Raw genomic sequence first — 20,889 nt, 5'->3', positions numbered from 1 at the left:
AAAAAAAAATCCTGAAAAATAGCAACAAGAATCATAGTACAAATTTATCCAAGACCAACCTAAGCCAAGCAATGGGTGGCAAAATAGTCCCAATGAGAAAATATTTGGTTGTTCAGCCATTTAGAATTACGGTTTCTTGAAGATGTATCTTCCCTCCAAATAAAGCAACAGGATTAGAAACATTGGGGTTTACCTCTGCAATCCAAGAATGCCTGGGGGGGGGAGCATGAAAGAGTTCTAATTGAATGGAATACCTGATTTCAAAAAAGCTTTGAGGTCAGTTCCTTCTTTCTGCCAGTAGTGTGGCTACTTCTGGAGAAAGATGGTTTGGGTTAGCCCAACCTGTCCCAAACCAGCTTGCTTTGATGTGTTGGGTTACTGTTCCCATTGTACCTTGCTAGTGTCAGTCAGGGTGAGCTGGCGTGCTGGGGAAAGGCAAGGATGGAGAAGTCTGGGTTAGATGGACCAAATAGCCTGCTGCTGCCCAAACCAATGACTCCTATGTTACAGCTCCTGTAACAAGGAGCAGTTTGGAAGAGACCAGCTCTCCTGCGGAGTCCTCCTGTTTGGTCCTTGTTGTAGCAAACTTTCTTTTTATCTCGATTTAAAGGACCTCAATTTTTCTGCTCTAACTTCTGCCTGCTTTAATTGTAGGGGAACTCCTGTTTGCTTTGTTGTTGTTCTTACTGTAGTGGGTCTTGATCTTGGCATAAATTGGATAAATAATCCAAGTTTGATTTAAGAGAGCAGGGGGATCTGATGAACATCATGTGTGCTGTATAGGAGATTTCTATAGGGATGGATTTCAGCCTTGGATGGCTGCAAGGTATTGGAGTCCTTGGCATTGTGTTATTTTAATCAACAGATCCCCCCCCCCTTTAGAAACCTCAGAGAACAATCCGTTCTAAACGATGAGGTTGTTTCTGTTTTAATTTCAATGCGTGGGATTTTCATCACTCTACAGCCCCATTAAAATCAATAGGATGACATTTTGGCCGGACATTTATCCAAATGCAATACGGCAACTCCCAAACCTTGCTAGATTATGCGCAGGTTTCTTTCCCCCGCCCTTTTTCAAAAAGGATCAAAAGCCCCCCCCCCCCCGCGCGTTTAAACCCGTAATCCATTGATGTTTCGGACCAATGCCTAACAAACAGTATTTGATTTATATAAGCAAGAAAGAACTATTTTTCAGATGTTAAGAAAACGGTTTGAAGAATGCCATCGCTAGCCGAATTGGTCTCGTCCAACGCAAGGAAGCGCGATCGATCCTAAAGCCTTGCCTCCCCGACTTGCTTTCGGGGAGCCATTTGCCCACCCGGTCAAAATGAAAACGGGGGGAGGGGGCTCAACCCTCTTCCTTCAGGGCTGCCTGGACGCATTTCCAAGAGACCAGGCCAATCTGCTCGGGAGGGAGGGGCTGGACGCGGGGCTGGACGCCGAGGCATGAGTGCGAGGTGCTAGGAGGAGATCCGCCTCAGCTCCGCTTGTTTTCCTTCGCGTCGTTATCTTGATAACAGAGCGACCGACTGAAGGAGTCTAGGCGCCACAAACGTCGTCCCCAGCCCGAGCAGCATCGCAGGCGCGGACGGAGGAGGATCTCTCGCTTCACCAGCGGCGGGGGAGCTCGGGAGGCGGGTGAGACGGAAGAAGGGGGCGGGGAGGGGATCGGGCGGGATCGGCAGGCGGTCTTCCGCCCCCACCATCCGGGGCCGAGGGCTGGCGCGGTGCTCTACCCCGTGGTGACCCCGGCTTTAAACGCGAAGATAAATCCTTCTAAAAATAGCCCGGGCCTCCCCTGAATCCGCTCCCTAGCCCGGGGAGATTATTGTACCAACAGGCGCTCTGCCGTTTTCCTAAAGACAGTGACCCTCCAAAGCCCTGGATTTCAATTCCCATCGTCCCCACCTATCCCCGGGCATCCAGTGTAAACCCGAACAGCTACATCTCTGCTTGACGTCTTTGGGTTTAGTTTTAGCCCTGGGGTGTTAAGGTGACACAATCCGACGCCCGCGTATGGAAAAGCAAGCTTAGGCCCAGTGGTCGGGTTCACACGGCTTTGGCTCGGTATTGTGTGAACCCAGTCATTGCAGCTTAGAAATCATGATTTCTCATGTAGGAACGCAGCCAGCCGAGAGTAACTCCGTAAAGCAAATAACGGCTTAGTAGCTATGTGTACTTGCAGTCACTGAGTTCAGCGGACTTCTGTTCAGTCTCTGCGTAGATTTGGCCTTTAATTCTTTCCCTTTTTAGCTGACGCGAGGTTCATTTTTCGGCCTAATTTACCTTAAAGCAGTGTTCCTCAACCTTGGCAGCTTGAAGATATGTGGACTTCAACTCCCAGAATTCCCCAGCCGGCTGGCTGGGGAATTCTGGGAGTTGAAGTCCACATATCTTCAAGCTGCCAAGGTTGAGGAACACTGCCTTAAAGGACACGAAAACAACCCGAAGGAATTCAAGCAGCGCCTCTCTTCATGCTGTAGGTATTTTTACCAGCACCCTAAGATGGATGTTTCAATGATTGTCTTCTCCCAGCGGGGCTCTTCAGTTTGGCTGATTTCCTCCGCATATTTGTTAGAATTATACCAGAAACAGAATCGGCCTCGTTGATTATGGGGGACGAGGGGAGAACAAGCTTCCTTTCAAGGCAACCGTTTTCTCAGTGTGAAAGAGGGCTTGCTATCCAGGGCGCGACCTGTTGAGCTTCCACGCTCTTCCTCCGGCAAGCTTGTCCTGCTTTACGAATTCAGGAATGAAAGGCGAGTTTGTCCCGAAACGTTTGCAACCCATCTGGCTACGTCCCCCATACCCCCGCTTGGATTTTGGATACTTAAATTCCTTATAAATGCCTCCCTCTCCCTTTCCTCCGCCTCCTCTTCCCCAGCCCTTGGCTGCCAGGGTCCCCCGTCTCTGCTGGGCGGAAGGAGCCCCGCACTCTGCTCTTCCCTGCCGATCGGCTGCTTCCCAGCAGAGGTGCCTGGCCTGGGCCGAGGAGAAGGGAGGAAGGAAAAGGGAGGCGAGGCTGGAGGGGAGAAGCCGGCGTTTGCAGACCCAGCGCGATCGCCCTCTCCCTCCCGAGTCCGCCGGGGCACGGGGGAGGGGCTCGCTCAGGTTGGTCGATCTCCAGGCTAATCCAAACAGCTCCGGTTTGACTGGTGTGAGGTCCAAAGTCTAGACAGGGCCGGTGGCTCGGCGGCTCCTTATCTCGCCTTGGGATCAGCTCTTCGAGAGGCTCTCGCCGCCCTCCCCCGGGTCCCTTGGCGGCTCTCGGACCTGCCAGGCCGGGAGCCGCCACACCTCGCAGACGGGGCGACAACAGACGCACCACCTGGAGGCTTGAAGGCCTGGCTGGGCTGCTTTCAGGGAGGGGAACAGATCCCCTCCCTTGCAGATACGTTTTTATTGGTCCTTCCTGGGGGGGGGGGGAAGCGGCAGAACTAATTGTGAGTATCCGCAATAGGCTTAAGTCGCGCACCGAATTAACCCGTGTTATAGGTTGAGAATCATAAACTAACCAGACGGCTGGGATCGCAGCATGCGCAAATCCTGGGGGAAAAAAATCTGAATGAGTGTGGTACCACCTTTCCTAACTACCAAATGTTATTAAAAGCCATAAGTTGCTCCCAAAAGCTGGTTACTTTTAATAAATTCTGTTAATCCGAAAAGGTGCTACCCGACTCATTCAGATTTTTTGCCAGCATAGACTGTCGTGGCTCTCTTCCAACGCCTATGTGCAAACCATAAATTCATACCTCCAGACACATGGTACTGCTAACCAAGTTTAGCTTGTATAAACAACCACTAAATCTTTAACCAACCTGGTTAAGAGAATTGTGGGAAAGAACGGCCGTGGTTAGTTTGTGGTGCAGTATACCTTGGGGAAAGGAAAGAAAGAAAATAAATCTTGGCTCAGTTAGGAAGAGACCCCTTTCGCTGCTTAGATGAAATCTAAGGTGTGTTGTTCATTTGGCATCAAGTCTCACCTGTCAAAAATAGCTCCCAAATCAAGCAGCTTAAAAAGTCCCTTGGATAAGGCATTGAATGGCCCCACAATAATCACTCCCAAGTGGGTGCCCTGCAACTGGGAGAGGGCAGGGGTGGGACTTTTAGATATGGCTGAAGCAGTCTTCTACAGTCTGGAGACTTCCACCTGCATTTGATGCCAGCACCATAATTCACAGCTGGCATGAGATCGAGGATTTCGTCAACACAGCTGAGGAGCCCTGGATCACCAGAGACTGGGCTAAAAAAATCTCTGGATCACAGTGACAGGATGAATCGAGTGCAGGGAAGTCAAGGAACATAGTAGACTTGGAGTAAATGTAATTGAACTCCGTAGGATGTAGTTCTGAGAAGACTCAGAGAAAACAATGCTTTCATTGCATGAGTTGGCTTCCTTGAAAGCATTTTTATTAAGCTGTGTGTGTTTGTTCCCTACCGTATGGAGGGCAAGAAGGCAACTGGAAGTGCTTTATGATGATTATATATATTGTATTCCATTTCTCATCTTAACTGTTCCTCGGATCCAGTAGTTGCAACCTCCCCCCCCCCCCAGCACAAACTCCAAATCAATCCCTGGCTCTCCTTCCTCCCCGCTTTTGCTGGGGGAAAGAAATTTCAGGTCCTCCTTTTGCATCATCTAAATGGCAATCGAAACAATTCAATTAAGAGTGGGGGAGACATGTCTGGTTAGACAAGAGATCTTTGGTAACTGGAAATTGCATTTCTTTGGATGGACCTCTTTATCCTGGAGGAGATTGCAGACTGCTGAGTGGGTTGGATCAATAACAATATATTTGGGTTGTCTTTTTGTTTTGTTTTTGTCTTCAGTGGTAATAGCACAACCTTTGGGCAAAAAAAACGGAGAGGACTTGGAGAAATAAGTTACTGGCTAGCTTGGCAGAGCAGCATCATTGGCCACCCCAGCTCTGAATTTTGGGAGCTGCAGTCCCATGACATCTGGGTGGCTGCCAGGTTGGGGAAGGTTGAGTTAGATAAAAGGTGCCTCAGACTCCAAGGATACTTCTGTGTCCTTGAAATGTAAGACTAGTAATCACCCATGTAAGCTTCAGAAATCAAACTCTACTTGAAGGAGATTTTATGTTTACGTTTACTTTGGCACCAGAGACTCACTTTTCTGGAAGTATTGTCAGAGTTGCCATCATTGGGTGATTTCAGTCAAGGTTTTTCATCAGGAGATGGGACTATAAAACATAAGAGGTGGAAGAGATCTTTGAAATCATCTTGCCTAACCCCTGTTCTGCCTCATTCATGGAATGGCATATGGATCCATAGAAGTATATGTGAGGGAGGGAACAAGTAGGAAGACTGGAGGGGACATAATGTTGGGAACAGGAATAGAATATCCAGGAGAAGACATTCAGCTCAAATCCTTATTAATGACATCTTCCACTTGTAAGTTTCCTATGTGTCCTCATTGCTTTTGTTTCTTTTTTCTACACTGCAGACACAGAAACACCAATTCCTATTAAGAAAAAAAAGATAGGAGGGGTCCATTTTTTTAAAAAAGGAGCTGTCTAGTTAGAACCCTCCCCCCCTTTTTCTTTCTGGTTGAGAAGGGGCTTTAAAACACATCTACTGTAACTGAGTTCTTGGAAGTGTGTACAGTCTGCCAAGTGTACAAATGAGGGAATTACACAAATGCTTCATTTCAACTGTTCGTTCTACATCCATCGTCCATCTTTGACTACTGCACTTCCTGTGACTTTGGTGCCAATACAGGAGAAAACAAACAAAAAAACTTAAAACTGATCTTCATTCATCATAATTCCCTAGCCCTTTGACTTAACTCTTCTGAAATTCTGCAGGTTTCTTAACTGGGGTCATTTGTAGGTTGAACGTCATATGCATAAGAAAGCTCATAGTGAGATAAATATATCCTTAAAAAAAAACAAACCTAAATGGTGAATGTGAACAATTCATGTGGAACTTGGCAGATTTAGTCTCTTCAGAAAAAGTCTTAGCAGATTTTATCCAAGTTTGCTCAGAAATATGGAGAGGTAGGCAGTCACCACAAACATTTTGGAAAAAACCCCCACAAAATTTTAAAAGTGTTTAGTATATGTGGGTGTGTGCGCACGCGCACGCGCACACACACACACACTTAAATTTGACAGGCTTGATCTTCTTAAAAAAAAGGTCTCAAATCTCATCCAATTTTGTTAAGTAGAAAAAACATTTACAGTCTTTTCTTGATTTCCAAGTTGTTATCAGTGGGAAATACAAAGCTTAACATTTGCAAGTTCATCTGAGAAGAATCTGTCTGATTTTTGATTTCCCAAATCATGATTTGAACCAAATCACATTTTCTACATGCAGCTCAGCCATCTACAAAATGACAAAGCTGTACTTCTACCAAAGCTATAGATGAACTGTGTTGCAGAACTGGACTCATATAATTACTTTCCCCAAACAGGAAAAAGGAAAGAAAGAAAATAAAAATTGCTACTAGGCGATCCACAAGATAGCTGGTAAAATGGCTAAGATGTTGGCTTAGAGCCAGGGAGACCCATATTCCGGCCCACCTTCAGCCATAGAAACCCACTAGATGACTTTGGCTCAATTCTTCTCTATTCTCCCAACTTATCTCACAGGGTTGGTGTGGGAAAAAAGTGAAAAGTAAGCTGCCCTGAGCTCCAAGACAATAGATGGGATATAAATGTAATAAACAGATAAAATAGAAAATATTTCATAGTGTACTTGTCTTTTTTACAGGTTTTATATCACGTGTCCACCTCTGAGGATTGTGCTAAGCCATTTGAACTAAAAACAATCAGCACAACTTTCTGAATTGGTTCTACCTTTAAGCACACTTAAACTTTAAACTTTGCCTCAAGTTGCTGGACAGGCATTGGTGATCAGGTGTTGGAGGACAAAACTCCAACCATCTGGAGAGCCCTGACTCTCTTGGTCTTTCAGAAGGCTGTGAAGACCTGGCTTTTCCCACAGGCATTGGGTCAGGATGATAGATAAGCCCAACATAGGTATGATTTGTGTGACTGAGTTTATTCTATGGTGCCTTGGTTAATTTATGATAATTTTAACTTGTTTTCTTTTGTTAGCCACCCAGAGTTCATATGTTAGATGTGCGACCATATATATTTTCTAAACAAAGAAATAAAACTGTGTACCACATATACCACCTTGCACCCCCAAAACTAGATAGCTGTCTGGTGGATTGCTCAGAAGCACTTACAGCAAAAAGATGAGTCATGAAAAATGATGTTCCATAAGCATTTTAGCTGGTGGAAGTTCAAAGCATAAGCAGAAAGGGAACACAAATTTCAGTCCCAAATTATATGGGTGTAAAAGTATTAGTATTAGGACTAAAGTTTCAGGCTCTAATTAAAGGAACACGTGTTTTTTAAGGTGGTTCTAGTACATTACTGTAATGAAAAATCAAATGTGGTGGCAGATGGCATTTCCATTGAAGATAACTCTTAGTTTTCTTAATTAGATTATAAAGTGTCTCACACATACCTCAATATTTTTGTTAAAAAGAGACTGCAAATAATCCACAAAGGAATTAACAATTAATCCATGATTAATCAGGAAATGTAAACACTAGAGGTATGTAATGGGGGACCTCAGAACCAGGAGATGAGTCCCTGGCTCCTGCACCCAGTCCCTGGTATTCATTGTAATAAACCTTCTGTTCAGTTTGGATCTCAGAGGCAAGCTACAGGGTCTTGTCAAGTGCTTTAGTTGAAAAAGTCCAGAGTATTTGGGTGGGAAGTTTTCTTCTTTACTGATGATGAATTAATTTAAAAGGGAAGAACCAAGGCTTGGGTGTGGTACTACCGGGTAAGCATACACTAACTGGGGTCATTAACATACTTGCAAATCATGGTTTCCAAAATTTAATTCACCTTTTCAACTAGGCCATTTAATTGATGATGATAATGGACTAACACCAGATGTTCAAGCCTTGTGCAGCCCATAGGTTTGTTATTACTTCTGGCAAGTTCATGCCAGCATCTGTGAGAACCTCAACTGGCCAGCTTGTTCTAGCAAATAGATCCATTAAAGACTGATTCATGGGCTTGGCATCAATCTGGCTCAAGGTCATAATGTACTTACATCAAGACATGCTGCTTGTCTCTGGATGGATTGGCCCCACAATATCACCATTCTCTGGAAAGGAATCTTTGTTATTGGCAGTGGATGTAAAGGGGCTTTAGTCTTATCATGGCAGTTCCCCATGCACTGACATATGTCACAGGATTTCACATAAGCAGTTAACATCTTTCCCATGTCCTCAGTACAAGTTTTGGATCAGTCTGGTTTTATTCACTCCCACATGTCAACTTGGGTGGTCATGAGACAGGCTTAGCAGGTGAAACTGGATAAGCACTACGAACTGTCCCATATTCCTTCTGGCCACCAGGAGGTACTCTATGAAGAGAAGTCCATCTTTAATTGCTTATCATGACTCTTGTTCTCCTTTGTGGGGTGATGAGTCACTCACCACTAATTCCCAGATTATGGCTAGGTTTGTGTCACTTTTCTGTACTTCTTAGTAGGCATCCAACTCAGAAATATTATCCTGGCTCTCCTGCTGCCTGGTCTCAGATCTGGTTGTAGAGAAAGAGGGACTGTAATAGGACTTCCATTCCTTTTCTCCAAAGTCAGGAAAAGTTGTCACTGGATGCTGTGATAGGGCTTGAGGACTTCCACTCTCTTTCAGATCAGCTATGTCTGGATCCATTTCCTGCTTTTCTTGTGGTTAAGGGAAGGAGGTCATTTCAGGTGATGAAAGGTTGAGTTGTGACTTGCACCCAGCTTCTCAGTCTTTGCACACTGGATTTCCCATACATGCTTAGCCAGATCACCATCAAGCATCATAGTGACTGCACAGTGATGACATACTCCCATTCTCTCTTCCAGTTTCCTATCCAGATGGGCACTTTGAGTAGGGGTATCCTTTCTTCCATTCTGGCTCCTCTGCATAAGTTACCAGGGCATCTGCCAGTGAGTGATTTCTGAGAAGCACTTTGTGCCCTACCAAAATAACTGCCCCCCCCCCATGTCTTTTCAGACCATTACCAACTGGCTGTTCACAGTCATGCAGTCTCTCAGGGGGAATAGCCTCTTCAGTATATTGGGTGGTCTTGGATCTGGTACTTTTGCGAATTGGCGATTTATGTACTTGAAAGAAGTTCCTGCCTAGGACTATCTTTTTTGACATCTCCCACTTGCTTACAAAGGAAACATTGCAGTGTAAATTTGTCATTGAGTCGTCCTGCTAGTGGCAAAGGTTCTCCCCTGAGCTGATTTGGGCACATATCTCATCCTGGCTTTGGCTTTGGCTTGGCTGGGTGGGGTGTTTTCTGTTTCTATTTTTTTTTAAATATTATTTTTGTTGAAACTTTTAAAAAAGAAGATAAAAACTAATCCAAACTCTCATAAAGTAAAGAAGAAAAAAGAAAAAGAAAGCAAAGAGAAAGCAAAAAGTGCAGCCACAAACTTGATCTGATAGGTATTGGTATCACTGAACTTCATGAGTTGTGAAATGTCCTACAGTCATTTGCTATGATAAGTCTCATCTTCAACCTTCCCAGAGCAGTGCATAGTTATTTTTGTCACTGACCTCAATTTCCATGGTCAGTGGAATGTTTAGCTTCAGGCAACTCATGTACTGGATCATGGAATTGCAGAATTGTAAAGACCCACAAGGGTCATCTAATCCAACCATCTGCAATGTGCAGGAAAACCAATTAAATCCATAAGAGGTAGCTATACATTTTTTAAAAGCCTCCAGAGATGGACGACCCACAATCTCCATAGATAGACCATTCCACTGTTGTACAATGGAATCATTGCTCTTTGGGAATGTCATATCCCACACATTTCCATTCAAAATTGGCCAAATAGGTTTCCACATCTCTCCTCTCTTTATACTCAGTATTTGTGCTTCACTCCTGTGCACTGGGAATGGGAAGGGTCTGCACTGAAGAAATCTACTTCTCTGTGCCATCCTGGTCTTAGTTGCTATCCTTTTCTCTTCTAGAGAAAGATAAAATTCAACCTCTCAAGCAGCATATTTTTCCTTTAATTCTAGCTTTGCTGTCCATTCACACAACTGATACAATACTCTGTGTCTCACTTGTCAGCTTCCATACCCTCAGGCAACTATTGCTGGACTTCATTGGTGCTTTCCCTGGAAATCAACATCCTGATCTCTTGTTTCTCCTCTGCAGGATTGGCATTCTGTATGATTTCGCTTCTGCTTAGGAACATGTGCCTTCTCTCCTGACTTAGCAATACCAAGTCTGCTGTTTACAAGATAAGATAGGGAGGAAAAACAAATCTGCCCTTAAAGAAGGAATATTTAATTCAAAGAGGCATGCCAAGCAAGAAAACAAAACGGAGCAAAACAAAACAAAACTTCTCCCAAACAAATGAACACTTGGTTCAAAGAACTCAAGAATCCTTGAGTTCACTAAATGTTTAGTGCTCATTAAACAAAAAGTCATGTTAGAGTTCTTTCCCCCTGCTGGCCACCATGTACAGGGGCATGCCACATGCAAGAGCACACCTGCCTGGGAATGTCATGGATTTGACCCCTTGTCTCCCTAAGGGGGTCTTTAGATCCTCCTGCACCTTCTCATATTCTTGGGGAGGGCCTGTTTCTTATGCTGCCTCCTTTTACTTCGTTCCACAGAAAATCAATCTATGCCCTGCTTATCAGGAGGAAGAAAGTGAAAAAAAAATCTGTCTTGGCTCCCCGCCACACTTTTCTGTAGCTTAGCAGAGCACCTAGAAAGTTAGAATAGGCATACTGATTCCAGAAGAAGATACAAGTCTTTTATTATGTAGATTAAGGTGAAAGAGCGTTGAAGATAATGGGAAAAGGGGGGAATGAAAATATCACGACCTGCAAGCTTTAACTCCTTGGCTGCTCTTCCAGGTGGAAATACATATGCACACATGCATACTGTACAATACAGATAGACCACAAAAGAATTCTAGAAAAGCTCAATCCATAAAAGAAACAAGAAGATACAAATTCATATCTCACTCCATTATTCCCTATTGCTATTTTTCTTCTGATTCTTCGAATCTTCTCCACCTTGGGGTAGGTTTTTTGCCTGGTTAGTGCCAGTCTGAGAAAAGATGCCCTCTACTCCTATTTTGGAGGACAAAAGAACAAAGGAAGTGAAGCTGAACCTCCCCTTTTAAAATATCACCAGGGAGACCTTCCTGCTCTTAATTGGCTGCTTAGAATTTGAGTTTTGGGGCCTTTGATGGTTTCTACCCACTCTCTAGATTGGCAGGTCTAGTTTAAGCTTTTCTATGCCTAAAACATTTTAGGTGTGATGTTGTCCACTTCACTACAAGTGAATTAATGCACTACACTTGCCACCTAAGGGCCCTCTACATGTGTGGAGTGCAGCTTCCACCAGTCTCAGCAAAGGCCATGGTTACTGGGGAATTCTGGGGGTTGAAATCCATACATTTTAAGAGCATCCAGATTAGGAAGGCAGTGCTATGACACTATAATCGGCTGTCAGAACTAATTAAAACAAATGTTCAAGTCAGTAGAACTGCCTTGTTAACGGCGAAGACTTGTTCTAATTCCCACCAGAGGTTCAACGGTTGGCTTGACTCTGCATATTAAGTTTCTTTGCAGCCATCTAGAGAACTCTTCTGAACTGATGGCTGGCGATTTGCTGACAAAGACTAATGAAGCAAGAGAAAATTAAACTGATGCTTGTAAAACTGACAAACCATTTCAAAATAGAGCATGTTCATCCGAGGAATATGATAAAACACTTTTTTTTTTTTTGGAAGCAAAGCAGTTTGGAACTGGTCACTACTTATGTGTTAAACTGTTTGAGAGGTTTGTTACACTATCTTGATGGCCTGAGTACATTCTCTCAGTGCACTGACATCATGCCTTGAACATGGTGGAATAGAGTCAGGATATAAATGTACTAAAGAAATAAAGGAAATACAAGAAAGAGCCACGCTGAGCTATAAGAGGAGGTGTTGAAGCTGATGACTGGTATTTTCCTTCCATTAAAAATCACTGACTATACTGTAGGGATATGTAGAAATGGAGTTGACACTTTAATTGGCATTTAATTTACAGTTCCTCAGTCAGTATGTAAAACAGAAAGTCCTTATCTTCCACTGTGGTTTTCTGAACCAAAAATAAATATGAAAATATGAATAACCAAAAAAAATATAACTGTATATTATTGGTGAATATAGCATGCAAAATTGGTTGTGTTTAACTGTGATGGCATATAATGAAAACAATGCATTTTATGTATAGTTTAGGAGAAATGTCCACAAGTCTGCACATGGCTATTCTTATAGGCTCAAAAGGAAACAAAAACATTTCAAAGTTAATCCCCAAATTTGACTGAACAAAATATGGGAGAAAAGGAGAAACTGAGTGAAATTGCACTTGACAACTTTATCTGTCCTGTAAAGAAGAATGCTGATAGCATTTTAAAATGCATATTAGCATTCTTTAAAACAACACCATATTGATCCTCCCTGGTGAAAAGTGATCTTGATCCTACAGAAAAAGATCAGTTCTCAAATACAGCAACCACTAAGAGAAAAGGGCAGTGTGTTTCTCTTCCTGTACAGTCAATCACAAAAAAGAATGATCATGGCAGATGATTCATGAGGTCTCAACTGGAGCTACCAGAGTTGGGCTGCAAAGTCTGAGATGGCCATTAGATGGCAGCAAAGAGGACTTTCTTGTATGCCATTGATGCCATCTAGGGATCATCTGGGTTATCCCTAAGTCGAATCAGAAGGTTTAGTTTCACACTGAATAGCTATTGTTGGAGGAAGATTACAGCCTTCAGGTATTGCTAGTGGATTTCTCTGATGCATTTATCTGGCTTCTGTGGAAAGCCTGATGGTTTATTAAATGGGCCTTTGGTTTGACATTGGGTGATCAGGGGTGAAAAATAAATTCCCAGGGATGCAGGAGTCAGAGTGATTTCTGGTGGAAAGCTGTTCCACAGCTTCTACAACAGTTTATGTGATTAGTGTGCTAGGGCCAATTTTTAAAGCACCAGAAGCTTCTGGATAATAAAAGGAATATTGTCATGAAATCTCTATTCTAATTTCATCCAGGGGAAGGCTATGCAGTGTTTTGAATTCAAAAGCAAAAATGTGCTTCAGAGCTTGTGGGAATGCTCCCACAGCACCTGCAGTTCTGGGCATCTAAGGGGAAGCAATGACCAATAGCATTGAGATGTCACAAGAGAAACTCCGCCCCTTCATCTTCCCATTGTGGCCTGCATAGAAAAACCTAGGAGGTGAAGCTTGTGCCATGACATATTTTGACAAAATCTTCGCTTGTTGAGGATGCAGCTGCCTGCAACTCTTTAAAACACCCGTATCTTTCTTGACATGCTCCAAAACACCTTTTCGCTTTTGAATCCAAAGTTTTGCATAGCCCAATGTTTTAACCTATATTTGCGCCGTTCAATGGTAAAAGATGTAGCTGCAGCTGTTGTTTTCCTGTTACTTTGTTCTCTCCATTACTTTGCAGCCTCCCTGGCTGTTTCTGCTTCCTGATCTGAAAAAACTCCACGGGTGGCATGATAAATCCTACAAAAATCCCGTGGGCTTTAACTGAAGTGAGTGATGTCACAAAGACAGCAGATCACGAAGAGAGTGTTGTACAATAATAGACAGGAAACTCTCACACACCTCTTGGACGTCTTGTAAATAAGGTAAGTATGTCCCATCCGTGATAATTTTATGTTGGTTTCTCGTTTTACATTTTGCGTGTGAATATTGTTGAAGTTACGTAGTTGTTAGGAAGTATAAAAAATACTCTGGTTTCTCTTCAGATTGTATAAATCTTTCGCCTTTTAAAAAAGCTACTAAAAAACCCCCTCCAAACCCATCCCTGCCATTTGTAAATGTTTTAAATTTGAACAAAGAGAGCAGTGAGCTGTGGAGGCTTGAAGTACACCTTTGTCCACTTGAGAATTTGACTTCTTCCCTAAACCCTAAATGGTGGTTACCTTCTCATATACTGCAATTTAATATGGCCGTGGATGTAACAGTTACAAGCTAGAGAAGGTAGCAGGTAAGACAATAGAAGCAACCTGTGGCTCCAGATTTGCATGCTGTTCTAAGGCCACACTTTTGTACAGCTCTGCAGGGGCCATGAAAGGCCTTCTTGCTCCAAATATGCTTCATGAAGCTAAGTGGCTTTCTGCCTTCCCTGATGGCCCTTTCTGGCTCAAAGGCTGGAAGAGAATCCTACATATAATCTAAAGTCTCCTCAGGCTGCTGAACATACCAGAGGAGACCACTGTGTGACACCAAACAATTAAGGTCTTCCATACCTCAATAGCTGTGTGAAGCACTCCATAGAGGACAACACACAGGTTATTTTTTTCTCCCTTGGAGAACCCTTTGATAACCATGATTCAAAACTGACAACACAGTTCCCTGCTGTTTTCAAACAGGGAATGTCTCTAGTGTAAACTGTAAAATAGACATAAAACAAAAAAAGCTCTCAAGCATACCTCTCCCCACAAAACTGGGAAAAAGTAGGAGAATAGTGACTTACCCATAGGTGACATATAGTCCCACCAATTCCATTGTTGCTTTGCTTTCTCTGGTCCTCAGTCCACCCAAATGAAGCATAGCTTTGGACTACTATTCCCCCCCCCCTTTTGTGCCTTCAAGTCAGTGTTGGTTCCTAGCAATTGCCTGGACCAATCCTTGCTTTTTGGCAGCATTTTCAGAAGTAGTTTGCCATTGCCTGCTTCCTAGGGCTGAGACAGAGTGACTGGCCCCAAATCATCCAGCTGGCTGCATGTCGAAGGTGGGATTAGTATTCACAGTCTCCTGGTTTTTAGCCTGGTGCCTCAATCACCACACCAAAGTGTCTCTCTTTGACTACTTACATATTTATTTTTCTTCTAGTTAGCCCAATAACTGAAGTTCTTTAGTGGATTACAAAATTAATCTAATGTTAAATATTGCTGAAGCTGTTTTTAGAAGAAAGAAAGGAAAAAAACAATAAAATACAATTAAGCTTTGAATTCGGACATGAGCAGGCTGGGTTAAGCAAGGAGTTTTGTCAGGAAATAATTGTATTTGCTTTCAGATAAGTATATACTTCTTAACTACCTAATAAAGTAAATCACGCGAAAGTATTAGAGAAAAATCTTTAAAACAAAAACAAGTTTTCTTTCTAAGCAGAGCTATGAGGAACATTCTCTATAATTATTGGGGTTTACTCCCAGTTGAATTTTGATAGTCACTTTCTTTTTGTTGTTAACAAACAACAAACAGTTGTTAATGGTTTTTTTTAATTAACTGAATAAAAACAAAGAAAAAGAATACACCGAATTATAAATGAAAAGGGGGAAAGCTGAAAAAAAGAAATGAAAACACACAAGATATATAGTTATAGACAGACGTATAGCAATACATTGATGCCATGATTCACTGCAGTCATCCGTGTTTGGAACACAAAAGCTGAATGCCCCAAAAGATTTTCAAGGCTACAAATTGTTCCCAAATGTGCTATCCTGAGTTTGGGTGGAGTATGTTTTGTTCATGAACTTTGAGTGGGTTTAATTGCCCCTCATTTTCTATCTCGAATAAGCAATAGAAGATTTCAGACTAAATCTGGTGTTTCTTGGCAGATGTTGGATCTGAATCATTGACGGGAACTTACGTTTTCTTGCCCATCCAAATGAGTGAGAATGTGTTATATAAGAGCACAGTAGTGGACCGTATCCTTGTTTCCAACTCTTCTTATTTTGGTTTATTTTGACAAGCTGCGGACTTTGGTACTTTTCAAACATCATCAGAGATGGAGTTTAAGTATTTATTATTTGATCATTTCCTAAATAGAAAAATATGTGAAGGAGACTTACCTTTAACAGGGATATGTATGTATGTGGAGAAGATGACAATGTTTTTGTTCTTTATGACTTGCATGTGCCCTTTTCTTGCACCTGCAAAAATCTAGAGTGCAATCCAAATTTAACCATTTTAAGCTGCTGATTACAGTGGGAGCACTTAACTTTGGCTAGATTATGATCCCTTTTTTGCATGCATAATATTCTCTCTTCCAAAATACTTAGCTGTGTAAACCTAAAGCCATCTAATCCTGTTTTTTTGTAGTATTTTCTCAGGATGTATTTCAAGCCTTTCCACTCACTAGTGTAAAATTATGAAGCCTGGGTAGTAACGGATCCCTGGTTTTGCAAATGTTTTGTAGTTCCCTGTGTCCTTCTTTTTATAGATATAAAATATTTATATTAACTCACATGTACAGCCATTGTAACAGACCGTACTTCTAAAGCCTACTTGTATGATTTCTTCTCTCAGTACAGTATGAAGCTGTATCCGTATTCCAGGAGATAATATAGATACCTTTTTGCTTCCCTAACCCTGTTTTTCCCCCCAAAGAAAATTTCCTTAATGGTACCTCCTGTCCTACACATTTCCTCCCCCCCTTCTTTTCTCATGGGTAAAACTTGCTGTTTATTTTGATTTGTCACAAATACTAGGTGTTGTTTGAAAAGTGTTAAACTTAGCAGGCCCATACAGATAATGTGAGACGGGTCACTGGCTGTGATAAAGAGTAAGATATGGTGGGAATTAACCTGAAACGTTTACGGAGCTCTCCTGATTCTCCTCATCTGCAGCCTATCAGTTAAGAACACTGTAAATATATGGTCCAGTTTAGTATTAAGATGGCGCTTTAAAAATAAACCCATATTCAGACGCCAAACATTTTTTGAAATGTTTTGTACTGAAGCCCAAACCAGACTACCTATGATATGAAGAATTTATATTATTGTACAAATAATTGCCCTGATTTACTTGGGTGCATTAGAAGTCGATCTGACCGTATAAGTACAACAGAAAGATACCTAGCATGGCATGGGTTTTTTCATGATTTTCATGGGATGACCTGCAATAAACGTGGGAATCTGCTGCATGGAAAACACATTCTGTGCATGCAGAAGATGACGTTCATGGCATCTCCAGGTAAGGCTGGGAAAGACTTCCAGCTGTAGCCCTGGAAGGCAGCTGCCACTTGGAACAAGTGTTATTGAGCTGGATCAGGAATGAGCAACCTGACCTCCCCAATTTTCCTTTGGGGAGCTCTGATACACCTCTGATTAGGGCTTCCAGGCAATCAGGATCAGAGGTAGGGCTACCAGATTTGGGCTGCAAAAATCCAGATAACCTCTAGATGGAAGCTAAATTGCTTTGCTGTCATCCAGTGGTTTTCTGGAGGGTTGCAGCCCAGATCTACCTCTAATCCTGATTGCTGAAAACAAGTAACACAATTTACTGCTGTTTTCTGCTGGTGAATACATGAGAATTGCAGTGTAAGCTCTGAAGTAGGCATATCCAAAAAAACAATCCCAAATTCCCCCTCATTCAGCCCAAATTGCATATATGATGCAGCTCACTTTATAGTCCTTATCTTCGGCAAATGTTAGATGTACTTCTTGGCTGCCTGAAGTAGATGGACCAAGGGTTTCTTTATTTCTGTTTGCCAGAATCCTCTGTTACCTTACAGATTAATTTGAGGTTGCCATTGGCCTTTCTGCCTGTCATCTTGGTCTGCCACTGAAATGTTTTAGGCTAAGCCTGTTCAGTCATGTGAGTTTTGATACTCCCTCTTCCTCTACAGCTGCTTTTCTTACAATGCGGCAAGCATGTATCTCGAAATCTGGCTGAAAGGAAAGCACATGGAAGGGAAGGGATGACTAGAAGAATAGGGAACAGCATTAACAACCCTCTTCAACTTGCAAGTCTCTGCAAATGTTATAGAATATTGACATCCACCAACCAGATCCATGTGTAAATAATGGTAGTGGGCAGAGCCAGAAATGGGGGAAAGGTGGTTCAGGAGACTGAATCTTTTATTTTTGGGGGGTTGAGTGTCCCTGCTCTACCGAAAGATGCGTTCCTAGATAATCACTGCCCCTTTTCCAAGCCAGCAAGTTATTTAAGCCAAATAACAGTTCCTAAATTCAGAGGAATCCTAACTTTGTCAAGATTTAATGGCTTTCTGACAACTATTCTTGAGGGGAAACTGGGAATATCCCATTTGAACAAGGACTCTGATGAAGAAGTTATGGAAACATTAAACCATGCTTTGTCATATTGCCCTTATTACAAAAATGCCCAGCTAATAATTTCCCATCTAGCCAGATTTCCAGGCCATCCAATTTCATTCTGGTTACAGTTGTTACTGTCCAACCAATGTGATTTTATTTCCCTGAATAAAGTTTTGTTAAGTTTTGTTTCATTTTTTGTAAAATACATTGTACTTTGACCATATCAGTTTTATAAATATTCAGTTTTATTCCAATTTTCATTTGCTGTCTCAGAATTTCTCTTCTCTCTTCTTTCTTTAATTGATCAATACCTGTAATAAAGTTGATTTATTGACCGAATGACTGAGTGGAGTGTCAAGGAATCAGGAGATGGGGATTGATGAAGTTCCTGCTTATGGAACTCATAATCTCCCAAGCTCCAGGGACTCCTTTGGGAAGAAAATTGGGTTGGTAGCTCAGCAGCCATGGTGGGAATTCAAGAGCAGAATCCTGCATTAAAGCTCCATGTGGAAATCCTCTGTATAAAGCCAGGATGTCAAAAAAAAGTCCTTAGCTTGCTTACATCTATGATCCAGCTTTCAACTTGCAAGGAATCTGCTAGTAGAAAGTTAGGACCTGCTGCCATAAGATGGTGCAATCTTTATCATATACTCCTGCTGAATATTTTGAACTGGCTTGGGTAAGGTTGTTTCTTTTAAATCTACGTCCTTGTAAAAATGTCGTTTAATCATGTGCCTTTTCTATTCCTTTTATTCTAGACAAGATATGTGATGCATATTTAAGAGCATCCCTAATTCAAATTCCAGCTCAGTTCAGACAAGCTAATTTATCTCAGCTCCAGACATCTTGCTCAGTTGCTAATGCCAAGTTGACATAAAATAAGCCCACTCAGATCAGCAGTGCCAACTGCCAGTCCAGGTCAGGGTAAGCCCCTGAAGTTCCTTCATGCCATTAAAATGCAAACAAGGTGTGGCTTAAAAATGCTCTCAATTATCTTTCTGGAATAGTAAGTCCAAAGGCTGAATTTTTACTAAGCCATTATGTGCCCAGTCCATGACCTCATATGATCTGTGAAGCCCTTATCTTGCCAAGTAATTCCAACCTTAATAAAGATAGTGTGGTCTGTTTTAATTTCCAGGCTAGTGAGGTAAGAACTTAGCAGTCCTCAAGATTAGAGATGTTTGCAACTGGTGGTCCTAATCCTGTCCATACTTTCTTGGGAGTAAGACCTATGGACACAAGAGAATGTCCTTCTGAATAAAAATATTAAGGATTACCTTATTAAACAACATAGGTGAAATGCTTAAAGGAAGCACTCTACGCGTGCCAAGCTGAATCATCCATCTTTAGTGCAAAGCACTGTGAGCAACCCTAAGCATTTGGACAGGTTGGGCTAGACTCTGAAGTCAAGAAAGAACAGAATAATGCAATCTGTTTACCGCTATGTCTCCAGTCCAGCTATTACAGTAGTTGCAGAGCAGACTTTTTTGTTCTTTTAAGGCAAATTTGTTCTCTTTCATTTGCATAAGAATGTATGTCAAGTTTATATTTTGCTCAGATAAACATTCCATGTCATCCAACCTTGTCAGCCAATCAGCACATTGCCAAACAGCAATTTGTATGAGAAAAAGTCATTAGAAATACGAGCCAATCTGCCGAAGGATCAAAATGCTATGAACAAAACATCGACTGGCCTTCTGGTTTGTAACTCTCCTAAGAGAGCAATTGTATAAATGGGTGTACCACAAGCAGGATACAAATCAGTCCTTTTTATGAAACTTGCCTGCATACTGATTTAAAGGGAAGTGGAAAATCATTCGTAGGTTAAGTATACAAAAGGAATCAGATCAAGCGCTGTATGCCCGTGCACTTCAATTTAAATTTCAAGCTCAGGTTAGTCAGGAGAAGAAAATCAGACTGAAGTTCCATAAATTGATGTTTTGTGGGCATTTTCATTTGGATTATTTATCTTGTTGTATTATGTGAATTCATTTATGAAATATGGCGAACTAGCAAAATATCTGTTAAGATGATGGGTGGGATGTGTGCAGGAAAATGACTTGTATATTGCAGATGGCTAATGAGGACTCTGTGGCATGAGTGAGGGGGGCAAACGTGGGTCTCCAACAGGTTTCCCAAGGACAAAGTAGTAGTTTATATCCCACAGGAAGGAATAAAAAACACTTGTTGGCTTGTATGTGGTGGGGGTGGTGGGGGGGAGCAAAGAGAGGAGACAGGAAAGGAGCAATTGCTTAAATGTGCTTTTTCAGTTTGATCCCTGCAGTCTTTGGAACTTGAAAGCTTCTGATCCCGTGTTCCATATTCACACCATCACCGAATATAATGCTGTGGCAATATCCACCATCTAATTTTTCAAACTTTTCTTCTGCAAAAGAGGCCTCTGTTCTCCTCAGAAGAATTTCTATTAAATGTTACAAGATACATGTCAAATACTCCATTTGATGGTGTCTTTGAACTCACTTTATTGTGGCAGGTGACAAAGAGCATGCTATCACTATTGATGGCATTTTCTGTTACACGTCTTTCCATCACGCTGAAGCCTCTCTGGCTGCCTGAATTTCCCATTATTATTTTTTTGGGGGGGGGGTAGGGGGAACTAACAGAGTTATTTCTTAATGTCTTTTCTTAGTGTATAACTGAAGCCAGAGAGGCCATGGGCTACTGATGAGTATAATGAATGTAGAATGAAAGACAGGACGTTCACAAATGCTTCACGGCCACCTAATAACGAAATCCAAAAAACCACTACTGTACTCATCTG

General features: G+C 42.1%; 1 protein-coding gene across 2 annotated transcripts in view; it reads left to right on the top strand.

The window, feature by feature from the left end:
* Positions 1-19,052, top strand: part of ISL1 (ISL LIM homeobox 1) — a 52,478-nt gene extending 33,426 nt beyond the window's left edge. The window contains exons 6-7 of one of the 2 annotated variants that reach the window (XR_015798268.1): positions 13,544-13,727; positions 15,666-19,052. Coding sequence is in view for 1 of the 2 variants with exons in the window: in XM_088152799.1 (XP_088008925.1) it covers positions 13,544-13,630 (87 nt within the window). In the remaining variant the exon portion in view is untranslated. Of the gene's footprint in view, positions 1-13,543; positions 15,158-15,665 lie in introns of those variants that run through there. The other variant, XM_088152799.1, reaches the window with a different exon arrangement.
* The last annotated feature ends 1,837 nt before the right edge of the window (positions 19,053-20,889 follow it).

The sequence above is a fragment of the Python bivittatus genome, unplaced genomic scaffold, assembly GCF_059951505.1.
Source record: "Python bivittatus isolate LINGU-HERP-01145 unplaced genomic scaffold, Pbiv_v1 ctg000570_np1212, whole genome shotgun sequence".
NCBI lineage: Eukaryota > Metazoa > Chordata > Lepidosauria > Squamata > Pythonidae > Python > Python bivittatus.
This window is presented reverse-complemented; position numbering and strand designations above follow the sequence as displayed.